The following is a 15,216-nucleotide window of genomic DNA, read 5'->3' on the forward strand; positions in this document are numbered from 1 at the left end:
AGAGGTGTTTGTTATGCGGGATTAATTTGTGGCATATTAAATATAAGCCTGGTTGTGTTGTGGGTAATAGAGTATATATATGTCTTGTGTTTATTTACTGTTTTAGTCATTCCCAGCTGAATATCAGGTCCCACCCGCCTCTCACAGCATCTTCCCTATCTGAATCGCTCCCACTGCCCTCTAGTCCTTCACTCTCACTTTCCTCATCCACAAATCTTTCATCCTCGCTCAAATTAATGGGGAAATCGTCGCTTTCTCGGTCCGAATCACTCTCGCTGCTGGTGGCCATGATTGTAAACAATGTGCGGATGTGAGGAGCTCCACAACCTGTGACGTCACGCTACTCGTCTGCTACTTCCGGTACAGGCAAGGCTTTTTTATCAGCGACCAAAAGTTGCGAACTTTACCGTCGATGTTCTCTACTAAATCCTTTCAGCAAAAATATGGCAATATCGCGAAATGATCAAGTATGACACATAGAATGGACCTGCTATCCCCGTTTAAATAAGAAAATCGCATTTCAGTAGGCCTTTAATTGTGTTTAATAAAAACTGTTCTCAAACTGTAGTGGAATGTTTGGAATGTTTCATGCTTTTTTTTTTATTGTCTTTTGGATAGACTATATGTTCAGAGAGAGTAAATGAAACGTGCACTTTCATCTCTTCTGATAAACTACAATATAAACAATATTGTTGCAAATTTTGCAGAAAATCAACAAAAACAAAAAATCAGCTTGTTTTGAAATAGGAATAAGATGATAAAGCTGACAAGTGACCAATGTTTACAGTTTTAATACATTTTACATGCTACTGTCTTACGTTTTAAAATTGTACAACCCAGTGAATCATTTGTATTGAAAATCATACAGACTGAGCAGTCTTCTTTAAAAGTTACAGACCGACTTAATACACTCCACATGGAAATTGGTTTAAATTGTTGTTAATATTATCTCAGCTCATTTTATTCATCAACTTTGACATTAAGGTGATTATATAAAGAATGTAACTCGCAGTGTGGTGTGCAGATGAATAAATTAATACATATTATATTAATTTCTGTCCCCTAGGGTGGTCATGACAGAAAATAATTGAGAAGCAGGGTAAGAGGGTAACAGGACTGAGTGAAAACGCAGGGACACGACTGCAGTGTGAACGTTAATTCATTTGTTAAAATAATCTAGAAGCATAGTTGGGATAAGAAGAAACATAAACATGTACAAAAATATGAACTTTCTGAAGAATTTAAATTATTATATTTTGTCATGATCACTCAAGACAGGTTGGACTTGTGTTTGTTTTTATCCTGTGTTTTTGTATCTAGTTCCTGTCCAGCGCTCCTACTCAGTGGCGTAGTGGTTAGAGTGTCCGCCCTGAGATCGGTAGGTTGTGAGTTCAAACCCCGGCCGAGTCATACCAAAGACTATAAAAATGGGACCCATTACTTCCCTGCTTGGCACTAAGCATCAATGGTTGGAATTGGGGGTTAAATCACCAAAAATTATTCCTGGGCACGGCACCGCTGCTGCCCACTGCTCCCCTCACCTCCCAGGGGGTGAAGCAGGGGATGGGTCAAATGCAGAGGACACTTTTCACCACACCTAGTGTGTGTGTGTGACAATCATTGGTACTTTAACTTTAAATAATTTTTCGATCCACTTCCTGGTTGCCCCAGCTACTGTACCTCAGACTCGAGAGCTAATTCTCTACACATACTTCTGTTAAGTGATCAGGGGACTTATCTGCCTCTGATCACTAATCAGGAGGGTTTATTTTCCAGCGTTGCCTCACAGATGACGTTGGTTAATTTTTGTGAATTATTTGGGTTACACTTTTGCTTTTACATCCTGTTTGCTTAGCCTTCTTTCACCTCAGCGATCTTCATTTTTGTCATATGTATTTTCACCCATGGTCTAATGCTGTGACCTTATAATTATAAAAGGGCCTTCTACCTGCACGTCGCTGCTGTCTCTACATCCTGGGGTCATGCAGCTTGCTGATATGCCAGAAGGTAATGTATTTCATGGTAAAGTATAATTTTACAAATCAGGGGATAGGTTGATTGGCAACACTAAAATTGGCCCATGTGTGTGAATGTGAGTGTGAATGTTGTCTGGGTGACATTGTTATCGCAAGGAAGGATGAGGTCACCTACCTAGGTTCCATTCTAGAGGCTAATCTTTCCTGTGATAAAATGGCAACCAAGGTAATCAGAAAGGTCAACCAAAAAACGAGATTTCTCTATAGAATCTCCTCTCTGGTCAACAAAAGCACCATGAAGATTCTGGCGGGAACTCTCGTTCAACCCTTTTTCAATTACGCATGCACCTCCTGGTACCCTAGCACCTCCAAAACCCTCAAATCTAGACACCAAACATCCCAGAACAAGCTAGTCATATTACTTGTAGACCTCCACCCCAGATCACACCTCACTCCTACCCACTTCTCCAAAGTGGGCTGGCTCAGGGTGGAGGACAGAGTAAAACAACTTGCACGAAGTACATGTCAAACTACTTCCTTAATGTAAATGACCGCCATAACCACAACACCAGGGGGAGCTCCACTAACCACGTTAAACCCAGATTCCGATCTAACAAAGGTCTTAACTCATTCTCTTTCTATGCCACATCAATGTGGAATGCACTCCCAACAGGTGTAAAAGAAAGGGCACCTCTATCCTCCTTCAAAACTGCACTAAAAGAACACCTCCAGGCAACTTCAACCCTAAACTAACACCCTCCCTTTCTCATCATACCTCTTCGGATTGTAAATAATCAAATGTAAACAATCAAATGTAGTCACTTTTTCTTATATTTTCTGATCTTTCTCTCTGTGTCCAATACTTGCTGTATATATTTACCAAGTCAGACCTACACTGTTCCAATGTCAATTTCTCTGACAGAGAAATTGACATCCAACCTATAATGTAAATAATTCAATTTATATACTGTGATGATGATCTTGTGTGATGACTGTATTATGAAAATAGTATATATCTGTATCATGAATCAATGGACCCCGACTTAAACAAGTTGAAAAACTTATTCGGGTGTTACCATTTAGTGGTCAATTGTACGGAATATGTACTTCACTGTGCAATCTCCTAATAAAAGTTTCCATCAATCAATCAAAGTCTGTCTATCTGTGTTGGCCCTGCGATGAGGTGGCGACTTGTCCAGGGAGTACAAGTCCGCCCGAAAACAGCTGAGATAGGCTCCAGCACCCCCCGCGACCCCAAAAGGGACAAGCGGTAGAAAATGGATAGGTGGATGGGACAGGGGACATATCCTATCTTTCTCACTGGCACTCATCGAGGGCGGACGCTCCCCTTTCCTCTCCGTTATCTCTCCTGTTTGCTTCTTTGTCTTGTCTTGTCTTAACTTTCTCATTGCCTCTTTTTGCACTGTTCTCCAAAACTAAACATTGGAACCGATTAACTGGCCACTTAACGAAATTGACAAGATCTTGGGTTTTGGGGAACCTGATTGTCTTGACGGAGCGGTTGTTGCGGGACACACTGCAAAATCTTGGGAGAAGAAGGAGTGCCGCGTGCTTGGCGACCCTTTCAGTTGAGGACGTGAAGATATCAACCTATTCGGAATTATGACACCAGGATATCTGTTGATTGGAGTAAGCGTTGCTCTGGTTTGTCGACAAATTGGAAGTTGCTGGCAGTCTTCAAAGTACACCAAAGCTGCCACAAATGATTGGAGCATGCGGGCAGAACTGTGGACACTGTGATTTGGATAACATCGGACTGTCTGCCCTGCAGGATGAATTTGAGGACCATCCATCCATCAATCCATTTTCTACCGCTTATTCCCTTTGGGGTCGCGGGGGGCGCTGGAGCCTATCTCAGCTACAATCGGGTACACCCTGGACAAGTCGCCACCTCATCGCAGGGCCAACACAGATAGACAGACAACATTAACACTCACATTCACACACTAGGGCCAATTTAGTGTTGCCAATCAACTTATCCCCAGGTGCATGTCTTTGGAAGTGGGAGGAAGCCAGAGTACCCGGAGGGAACCCACGCAGTCACGGGGAGGACATGCAAAGTCCACACAGAAAGATCCCGAGCCCGGGATTGAACCCAAGACTACTCAGGACCTTCGTATTGTGAGGCAGATGCACTAACCCCTCTGCCACCGTGCTGCCCAATTTGAGGACCAATAATAGACAATTTAGAGTGAAAAGCAAATTTTATTTTCACTCGCATGGAAAACATTCTAACTTGGATTGTTTCCCTGGCTTCGAGACTCTCCCGAAGGACAGTGCGGCGAAGACACAACAGACTCCCTTCTTGTCTCTCATGGACACACACCTGTTGTTGTTGACTTTGGACTGATTGGCGGCTGCAAGAACACCAAGGCCGCGGAACAGAGACACGCTGCAGGCTTACACACACATGCGTCCACGAAAATATACGCCACACACACATACCCCACCCCCCATCCAACGCTCTCGACGCGAATCCTTAGGGGCGATGGACTGAGCAGGGCTTATACAGCAGCAGCCTGCCTCCGTAGCCCCCACTCTCTCCTCTCTGTTGCAAGTTTTTTGTTGATTTTATGTAACATGTTTATGTGTGCTAAGGCTATGAGTTTTTTTTCCTTGGCCTCAGTCTGGTCCCCCTCTCTAGGGGCTCAGGCTTGGACTGAATATTTTTTACTCCCCCCCAACCCCCTCCCCAGCATTTACCTTTTCTCACCATTTTTTTTAAGGCAACCCCATTAGACCTGTCAGCGATCCTGTTCTGTCTCCCTGTAATGGTCTTGAATGGGACTGTGCTGAAAATCTCAATTTCCCCTCTGGGATTAATAAAGTACTTCTGATTCTATTGTGTCAAGTGTTCAAGGTAGTTACTTTTTCCTGTGATATGACTGAGCAGAATTGTCACATTATAATGTCACATATCTAAGCCATAACTTTAAAATCAAGGAGAAATGTGTAACAATAGTGTTTTAGATATTGATGTGAGAGTGCTCACTGTTTATCTAAGGCCTGTGTTCAGGGGCCTCTTGGGCCTCCATAACGCAGCCCTAATTATAAGGGTCGGAAACAGACAAGCAACCGACTGATGCTGATTGACGGCATAATGGAAGCAAAACACACTTCTTACCTTTTCACCAGGAACTCCTATCACACCAGCTATCCCGATCAGGCCAACAGGACCCTGGAGAGAAAGACAGAATTCAAAGGCATGGAAAGAAAGTATGCCAATGTGGGAGCCTGATCTTTACTCATCTAAGGGATATTTTCCAAACTGTTATGACACTTGGAATGCAAGAGGTCACAGAATGCAACATAGGGCTTTTGCAAGCAATAATGCGGGGCTTCTGGCTCAAGGATAAGGCAGTGAGCTGACCCATGAAGTGCAAAGTATTCAGCTGAGCTCAAATTCACTGTCAATGAAATCAAACTCATATTGTGTTAAAGTGAATGATTAAGACAAAAATGATCAAAATAGATATTTCAAAATAACAATACCATGTCTACAAGATCTGTTTTCAAATCTATTTCTGCGCCATAACAAGTAAAACATAAAACACATAGGAAATAGATACCATAACAATGACACTAGTTTTTCCCTGTAGCTCCCACACTAAACATCTATTTATCTGTTTATTAATGGGCAGTAGCTTGCAGTAAAATACAAAACTAAAGCATTTAAAAGAGATCAACACATAGTTCTAATATTAAAAATGTCACCTAAAAAAACGCCATTGACTGCAAATTTAAACATTTTGAAAATAATTACTATTTACATGGGGGTTAAATAATTTTGAATGTGACTTTACTGTATATGTACCAGAGTTGTAATCCATCCATCCATCCATTTTCTACCGCTTATTCCCTTTGGGGTCGCGGGGGGCGCTGGAGCCTATCTCAGCTACAATCGGGCGGAAGGCGGGGTACACCCTGGACAAGTCGCCACCTCATCGCAGGGCCAACACAGATAGACAGACAACATTCACACTCACATCCACACACTAGGGCCAATTTAGTGTTGCCAATCAACTTATCCCCAGGTGCATGTCTTTGGAAGTGGGAGGAAGCCGGAGTACCCGGAGGGAACCCACACAGTCACGGGGGGAACATGCAAACTATAATTATAATGATATTTAGGGAGAAAATCCACACTGTCAATGCTATAGGGGATGATTGTTTTACAAACCCCGTTTCCATATGAGTTGGGAAATTGTGTTATAAATATATATAAATATAAACAGAATACAATGATTTGCAAATCATTTTCAACCCATATTCAGTTGAATATGCTACAAAGACAACCTATTTGATGTTCAAACTGATAAACATTTTGTTTTTTGCAAATAATCATTAACTTTAGAATTTGATGTCAGCAACACGTGACAAAGAAGTTGGGAAAGGTGGCAATAAATACTGATAAAGATGAGGAATGCTCATCAAACACTTATTTGGAACATCCCACAGGTGAACAGGCAAATTAAGAACAGATGGGTGCCATGATTGGGTATGAAAGTAGATTCCATGAATTGCTCAGTCATTCACAAACAAGGATGGGGTGAGGGTCACCACTTTCTCAACAAATGTGTGAGCAAATTGTTGAACGGTTTAAGAAAAACCTTTCTCAACCAGCTATTGCAAGGAATTTAGGGATTTCACCATCTACGGTCGGTAATATCATCAAAGGATTCAGAGAATCAGGAGAAATCACTGCACGTAAGCAGCTAAGCCCGTGACCTTCGATCCCTCAGGCTGTACTGCATCAACAAGCAACATCAGTGTGTAAAGGATATCACCACATGGGCTCAGGAACACTTCAGAAACCCACTGTCAGTAACTACAGTTGGTCGCTTCAAAAAGAAAGAATTCCACCTGAGAAGCTTAAAAAATGTGTCTCCTCAGTTCCCAAACGTTTACTGAGTGTTGTTAAAAGGAAAGGCCATGTAACACAGTGGTGAACATGTCCTTTCCCAACTACTTTGGCACGTGTTGCAGCCATGAAATTCTAAGGTAATTATTATTTGCAAAAAAAAAACAAAGTTTATGAGTTTGAACATCAAATATCTTGTCTTTGTAGTGCATTCAATTGAATATGGGTTGAAAAGGATTTGCAAATCATTGTATTCTGTTTATATTTACATCTAACACAATTTCCCAACTCATATGGAAACGGGGTTTGTATTATTTCCTGTGATTATTCAATGCAATTGAGTTGTGAGAAGAAAAAAATGTGTAGCTTGAATCAAAAATAGATCTTTAGTATTTACATATTATCCTTACAACTAGATTTAATTAATTTTCCCATTAGTCCATTTGTTTTCTGCAATATATCTGGATTGGGGGTGCAGTGGAAACGTTTTTGCAAGGTTGTCCTGTTTTTCCCAAAGCATTCCCAGGCTAAATGAACTACCAGGCCAGCAGACAAGCAGAGGAGGGCACAGAGCATCTGATTTTGATAAACACCTATGAGTGATGGCCATTACGAGACTCAACGTAATCTTCATGGTCAAAGTGATGGTTTAGAAGTGAGGTGACAACACAGAAAAATGTGCCACATAATAAGTTGTGTGTGTGATGCCAAATAAACCCACACTACTTAGTAAAGGAGTCCTTTGTGGAACAACTAGCAAATGCCAATATACAGTATGAGTTATCAAAACCACTTCCAAAACTGTCAGGGAGATAGAACTGTGATTTGAACTAAAGCCAGCGTCTTCACACATGATCTGAAAACAGGATTAGAATGTTGCCTCTAAATCCACATATTTCACAGAATATGAATTTACACGTCATTAAATGTGTCAATCCACACTGACTCAAGGAAAAATTGACCGCAAACACAAGTCAGAAAAGTCGTGATTTTCATCTAAGATTATGAAAAACATTTGCTATTGGCCAACCACAAAAGCCAGTGTGGTCATAATGTGGTTTCCTCTGATTCTGAGAGCCAACAGGAATCCCTGTGCTTCTTGGTCTTCCGTTTAACAGATACTTCATATACTACACATTTCCACAAATGTTACTTTAGTCACATCAACCCATTGTACATTGTACATGATACATTTTGTATTAAGTTGTCTTGATGTGATGTACCAAAACTCACCTATTTATAGTAAATCTGTAGTTCATAAAAAGTTGCCATTTTTTCATTGTCCTTCTTAACTTTACTGTCAAAGAGGGTATTCCATCAATGCATAGTAGTATTATTACATATTTTGTAAAGGTGTAAACAAGAGTATTATTATGAACAGTAGCAAAAACAACTTGGAATGTCTAATAACGTCCGTCGGCTGATATGGCATAAAATGAGATATCTGATCATAATGATTAATAAAGTATTGTTTGGAACATTCAGCCGTACTGAAAAAAGACAACCCAGCAATAGTGTGTCGTGTATAATGTCCCTAATTGGATTAGCTCATAGTTTCACACTTTGCACTTTAGTTAGTTTTAAACGGAATTGTGTTGCACATAAAATGTGCAGCTTTCTAAAGTTTTAGTTGCCAGACTTATCTAATTGGAATCTGAGTTTTAAGACTAACTTGTCATACTTGTTGTTAAAGCTGACCAACACGCTGGATTGTAGTCAACTGGAGGCGTGTCTTAATGAAATTAAACAATGGATGTCCGCTAACTTCTTGCAACTCAACGCCAAGAAAACGGAAATGCTGATTATCGGTCCTGCTAAACACCGACATTTATTTAATAATACCACCTTAACATTTGACAACCAAACAATTACACAAGGCGAATCAGTAAAGAATCTGGGTATTATCTTCGACCCAACTCTCTCGTTTGAATCACACATTAAGAGTGTTTCTAAAACGGCCTTCTTTCATCTCCGTAATATCGCTAAAATTTGTTCTATTTTATCCACTAGCGACGCTGAGATCATTATTCATGCGTTCGTTACGTCTCGTCTCGACTACTGTAACGTATTATTTTCGGGTCTCCCTATGTCTAGCATTAAAAGATTACAATTGGTACAAAATGCGGCTGCTAGACTTTTGACAAGAACAAGAAAGTTTGATCATATTACGCCTATACTGGCTCACCTGCACTGGCTTCCTGTGCACTTAAGATGTGACTTTAAGGTTTTACTACTTACGTATAAAATACTACACGGTCTAGCTCCGTCCTATCTTGTCGATTGTATTGTACCATATGTCCCGGCAAGAAATCTGCGTTCAAAGAACTCCGGCTTATTAGTGATTCCCAGAGCCCCAAAAAAGTCTGCGGGCTGTAGAGCGTTTTCTATTCGGGCTCCAATACTATGGAATGCCCTCCCGGTAACAATTAGAGATGCTACCTCAGTAGAAGCATTTAAGTCCCATCTTAAAACTCATTTGTATACTCTAGCCTTTAAATAGACCCCCCTTTAGACCAGTTGATCTGCCGTTTCTTTTCTTTTCTCCTCTGCTCCCCTCTTCCTTGTGGAGGGCGGGGGGCACAGGTCCGGTGGCCACGGATGAAGTGCTGGCTGTCCAGAGTCGAGACCCGGTGTGGACCGCTCGCCTGTGCATCGGCTGGGAACATCTCTGCGCTGCTGACCCGTCTCCGCTCGGGATGGTGTCCTGCTGGCTCCACTATGGACTGGACTCTTACTATTATGTTGGATCCACTATGGACTAGACTCTCACAATATTATGTCAGACCCACTCGACATTCATTGCATTCGGTCTCCCCTAGAGGGGTGGGGGGTTATCCACATATGCGGTCCTCTCCAAAGTTTCTCATAGTCATTCACATCGACGTCCCACTGGGGTGAGTTTTTCCTTGCCCTTATGTGGGCTTTGTACCGAGGATGTCGTTGTGGCTTGTGCAGCCCTTTGAGACACTTGTGATTTAGGGCTATATAAATAAACATTGATTGATTGATTGATTGATACATTTTAGGTTTTTAGTTGACTTATTAAATTATAATTGTAACTTTTTTGTTGCGCCAAAATGTTGAAAAATAATTATGGCACTTTTTCTACAACTTACAATGCAATAGTTGTCTTATTTGGTTTATTTGTGGGATGCATCAGTAGGGATGATGTTTGATAAGAAATTATCGAGTTCGAGCCTATTATCGAATCCTCTTATCGAACCGATTCCTTATCGATTCTCTTTTCGAGTCCAGATAGATATGAGATATGGAAAAAAACCACACAATATTTGGTTTAACAAAAGCTCACTTTTATTATATAAGAAAAAAATAAAATCTAATAAAAAAAAAAAATATTGACTGTTACCCCCCTAAAAAAATAAAATAAAATAAATAAATATTGACTGTTGTTACCCAAAGTATATTAAGTGGGATTTTTAGAAAAACAAATATATACAGTAACACAAAAACAACCTGTCTCTGTGATCACTATAGGTGTATAAATAATAATATAGTGTTAAATAAAATCAGTCCCTTGGCACAAAACTGAAAATAATGCAGCTCTCCAAAAAGTGCACTTCTGCTGCTATTTGACATAACTGTCAGGCTTGTCCCTGACAGTTTGACTGTGTTTTAGTTTTTTCTCTGAGTTTGTCTTAGTTTTCTGTCCAGCACTTTTATTTTGTCTTTATTTCCTACTTGTCTCCCTGAGTGCTGTGTCCCCTCACCTGTGGCTGATTGGCACCTGGCCACACCTGGTGTCAATCAGCCAGCTGCTATTTATACCTGCCCTACCCTCCAGTCACTGCTGGATCATTGTCATCACTACCTGATTGTCATTGCCGATGTCATTGTAGTGTCTACCTGTCCTTGTCGCTGTCGTCATAGCGGTAAGCTGTTCCTTATAGCTATTTACGGTTGGTTTCTCCTAGCTTCTTGTTTTCCTGTTAGCCAGATCCTGTTAGCCGTTTGCTATTTCCAGTTTTTCTGTTTTCTGGTTCCTGTTTCCATTTTGCCTGTTCCTAGTTTGTGTTTTTACTTTATTTCGAACATTAAATCATGTTTTCCCGTATAACGCCTTCCGCCTTCTCTGCATCTTGGGGTTCGCGTCCTACAAACTCTGACATAATGATCCAGCCAAATTCGAACCTCGCAGACATGTCCATGGCGGAGAGGATGAACAAGGCTTTGGAATTAATGGATAAATTAAAGAAAAGTTCGGCCTCATTCCAAGCCCTCTCCCACCCACCCCTGTCGTCTGTGGGCCTATCTGGTGATGTCTGGGATCCGTCCCTTGAGGGGGGGGCTATGAGTGGCTGTGCAGCTAGGGAGGCACAGCTACTTCTCGCCCCAGTGGGTCTGCAAAAGACAACGTCATTCATCTCAGGTGGGTCTGCAACAAACGCCACCATCATTTCCGGTGGGCCGGCAGACGCCACCATCATCTCCGGTGGGTCTGCAACCTACGGCGCCACCATGCACTCCGGTGGGCCGGCAGACGCCACCATGCACTCCGGTGGGCCGGCAGACGCCACCATGCAGTCCGGTGGGCCGGCAGACGCCACCATGCACTCCGGTGGGCCGGCAGACGCCACCATGCACTCCGGTGGGCCGGCAGACGCCACCATGCAGTCCGGTGGGCCGGCAGACGCCACCATGCAGTCCGGTGGGCCGGCAGACGCCACCATGCAGTCCGGTGGGCCGGCAGACGCCACCATGCAGTCCGGTGGGCCGGCAGACGCCACCATGCAGTCCGGTGGGCCGGCAGACGCCACCATGCAGTCCGGTGGGCCGGCAGACGCCACCATGCAGTCCGGTGGGCCGGCAGACGCCACCATGCAGTCCGGTGGGCCGGCAGACGCCACCATGCAGTCCGGTGGGCCGGCAGACGCCACCATGCAGTCCGGTGGGCCGGCAGACGCCACCATGCAGTCCGGTGGGCCGGCAGACGCCACCATGCAGTCCGGTGGGCCGGCAGACGCCACCATGCAGTCCGGTGGGCCGGCAGACGCCACCATCCTCCTGTCCGGTGGGCCAGCAGCAGACGGCGCCACCATCCTCCTGTCCGGTGGGCCAGCAGCAGACGGCGCCACCATCCTCCTGTCCGGTGGGCCAGCAGCAGACGGCGCCACCATCCTCCTGTCCGGTGGGCCAGCAGCAGACGGCGCCACCATCCTCCTCTCCGGTGGGCCAGCAGCAGACGGCGCCACCATCCTCCTCTCCGGTGGGCCAGCAGCAGACGGCGCCACCATCCTCCTCTCCGGTGGGCCAGCAGCAGACGGCGCCACCATCCTCCTCTCCGGTGGGCCAGCAGCAGACGGCGCCACCATCCTCCTCTCCGGTGGGCCAGCAGCAGACGGCGCCACCATCCTCCTCTCCGGTGGGCCAGCAGCAGACGGCGCCACCATCCTCCTCTCCGGTGGGCCAGCAGCAGAGGGCGCCACCATCCTCTTCTCCGGTGGGCCAGCAGCAGAGGGCGCCACCATCCTCTTCTCCGGTGGGCCAGCAGCAGAGGGCGCCACCATCCTCCTCTCCGGTGGGCCAGCAGCAGAGGGCGCCACCATCCTGTTCTCCGGTGGGCCAGCAGCAGAGGGCGCCACCATCCTGTTCTCCGGTGGGCCAGCAGCAGAGGGCGCCACCATCCTGTTCTCCGGTGGGCCAGCAGCAGAGGGCGCCACCATCCTGTTCTCCGGTGGGCCAGCAGCAGAGGGCGCCACCATCCTGTTCTCCGGTGGGCCAGCAGCAGAGGGCGCCACCATCCTCCTCTCCGGTGGGCCAACAGACGCCGCCACCATGCACTCTGGTGGGCCAGCAGAGGGCGCCACCGCCATCCTCCCCGGTGGGCCAGCAGAGGGCGCCACCGCCATCCTCCCCGGTGGGCCAGCAGAGGGCGCCACCGCCATCCTCCCCGGTGGGCCAGCAGAGGGCGCCACCGCCATCCTCCCCGGTGGGCCAGCAGAGGGCGCCACCGCCATCTTCTCCGGTGGGCCAGCAGAGGGCGCCACCATCGTCTCCGGTGGGTTCTCCCACACCGGCGGACGAGCCGCCTCGCCAATTGCGGCGGCGTTCAACTCGCCGTCGCCACCTAACTCTTCCCCGCTGGTTGCGGGGACACTTAGCCTGGTGGCCCACCTCCTTGTCCTCCCTCCACCCTCCCGTGACTTTGGACTTTTTTGGGGCGGGGGGGTTCTAGAACGTCTGGTATCCGTTATAGGAAGGGGGGCTACTGTCAGGCTTGTCCCTGACAGTTTGACTGTGTTTTAGTTTTTTCTCTGAGTTTGTCTTAGTTTTCTGTCCAGCACTTTTATTGTCTTTATTTCCTACTTGTCTCCCTGAGTGCTGTGTCCCCTCACCTGTGGCTGATTGGCACCTGGCCACACCTGGTGTCAATCAGCCAGCTGCTATTTATACCTGCCCTACCCTCCAGTCACTGCTGGATCATTGTCATCACTACCTGATTGTCATTGTAGTGTCTACCTGTCCTTGTCGCTGTCGTCATAGCGGTAAGCTGTTCCTTATAGCTATTTACGGTTGGTTTCTCCTAGCTTCTTGTTTTCCTGTTAGCCAGATCCTGTTAGCCGTTTGCTATTTCCAGTTTTTCTGTTTTCTGGTTCCTGTTTCCATTTTGCCTGTTCCTAGTTTGTGTTTTTACTTTATTTCGAACATTAAATCATGTTTTCCCGTATAACGCCTTCCGCCTTCTCTGCATCTTGGGGTTTGCGTCCTACAAACTCTGACAATAACTGTTTGTTATGATGCTTTGACATTTTTGCACTTTATTTCTTTATTGAAAGACAATTCTTTGAAGAGAAGTTGTTTGCAAATGTGGTTACAATGCTAAAAAATTGAAAGTTAAAGCTAAAAAAAGAAATGCACTTTATTGAGTTAACAACATTTCTTTATTGGGGGAAAGATGTGATGTTATGAGCTAGGGAATATAACAACTACACTACCCAGCATGCAGCGGGAGTGACGAGTATGCACGGTAGCCCCGGAAAGTGTTGTTGCATGTCGCCACCCGGCAGCTAAGAATGAGGTTATGAGCACGCTGTGAAAGTAAACGTCAAGAACTCAGCCAACACGCCTCGTCTGCATTATTTATAATTAGACAGACAACACATATACAGTGTGATTTTGTTTTGTTTACAAGGAAAGAAAAACAAAAGTTAAAAAAGGGAGATATATGTTGTGTATATATATATGTATGTGCTGCGGTTGCTTTAAGAACGTTGCTACAGCTGCCGTAAAGGAGGTGCGTTGCTAGCCTGGTTGCTATGTTTCCGGTTGGTCGTAAAAGTGTTCGTCATGTGTTTGTACCCTGCTCAAATCTCTCAGTAAAGTTATTCATTGGATTATACCTTTTTGTTTTGAACTTTATTACACCTTGGAGCGCTTTTTCCGGTCCATTTTTTTCCTGCTTTCCCTATCTGCGCCTAATGACTGAGTTACGTGACGTCATTTCTTGTGATGTCACACGCGGCATTTCTGGTCAGGACGGGATTCGTTCCCAGGGATTCGACTAAAGAACCAACTCTTTTTCTTTACTATAGTGGTCTCGATAACGGGTACCGGTTCTCAAAAAGGGATTCGAGTCCCAGGACTCGGTTCTTTTCTTATCGAACAACCGGGAAAATCGGTTTCGAGTATCATCCCTATGCATCAGTAACCCGCTTGGTTCAGCCCCTGCTTCCGTTCTCTCCAGGACTTGAACCTGAGTTTTCCTGAATGAAAGTGCAAGTGTGATAGGCACTGAGCTAAAAGCTTGAGCTGTCGAACCAGTGTCCAAATGGCCCAGCCACACTTGCTGGTCTCCGCTACACATTTAGTGACATCATATTATAAAAAGCATCATTTGTTCATGTGACCTGACTTTAGTTTTATGGAAGAGTTGCTGCATACATACGGGGATGAGGGGATTTCAGGGACTGCCCCAAACCTTAGCAACACCCAACCTCAACACAGTTTGAAAAAAATTAAAATTATAATTTTACTCCACAAAACGGCAACAATGCAAAAATATCACCCATTTTAAAAATACATTTATTCATGAATAGGTCTCCTTTGCGACGGGCGCATGCACGTCTGTGTCAGTCAACTTCAAATAAAGTGCTGGTGAACTGGGAGACTGCCTGTGCTTTTAGCTTAGTAGTAGCACTATGCCCTTTCACATGGGCTACGTGGGTTCGAGCCCCGATCGGATCGATAAGAAAAAATCAACGTAGTCGAGAGAGAGTGCATAATCGCTAGACAAATCTGAACGCTGTTTGTGATTGCATTCCATCGTCAAAATCGGGGGCCCCTGACAGACCCAAGTAAGCCCGTGCAATATGGCGGCCTTGAGTATTGGTATCATAAATG

General features: G+C 44.9%; 1 protein-coding gene across 2 annotated transcripts in view; it reads right to left on the bottom strand.

Moving 5' to 3' along the window:
- Nucleotides 1-15,216, bottom strand: part of LOC133616842 (uncharacterized) — a 271,957-nt gene that overhangs the window by 89,585 nt on the left and 167,156 nt on the right. For both annotated transcript variants that reach the window (XR_012050812.1, XM_061976458.2), the window contains exon 25: nt 5,122-5,175. Coding sequence is in view for 1 of the 2 variants with exons in the window: in XM_061976458.2 (XP_061832442.2) it covers nt 5,122-5,175 (54 nt within the window). In the remaining variant the exon portion in view is untranslated. The remainder of the gene's footprint in view (nt 1-5,121; nt 5,176-15,216) is intronic.

The sequence above is a fragment of the Nerophis lumbriciformis genome, linkage group LG14 (assembly GCF_033978685.3).
Source record: "Nerophis lumbriciformis linkage group LG14, RoL_Nlum_v2.1, whole genome shotgun sequence".
In the NCBI taxonomy this organism is placed as follows: domain Eukaryota; kingdom Metazoa; phylum Chordata; class Actinopteri; order Syngnathiformes; family Syngnathidae; genus Nerophis; species Nerophis lumbriciformis.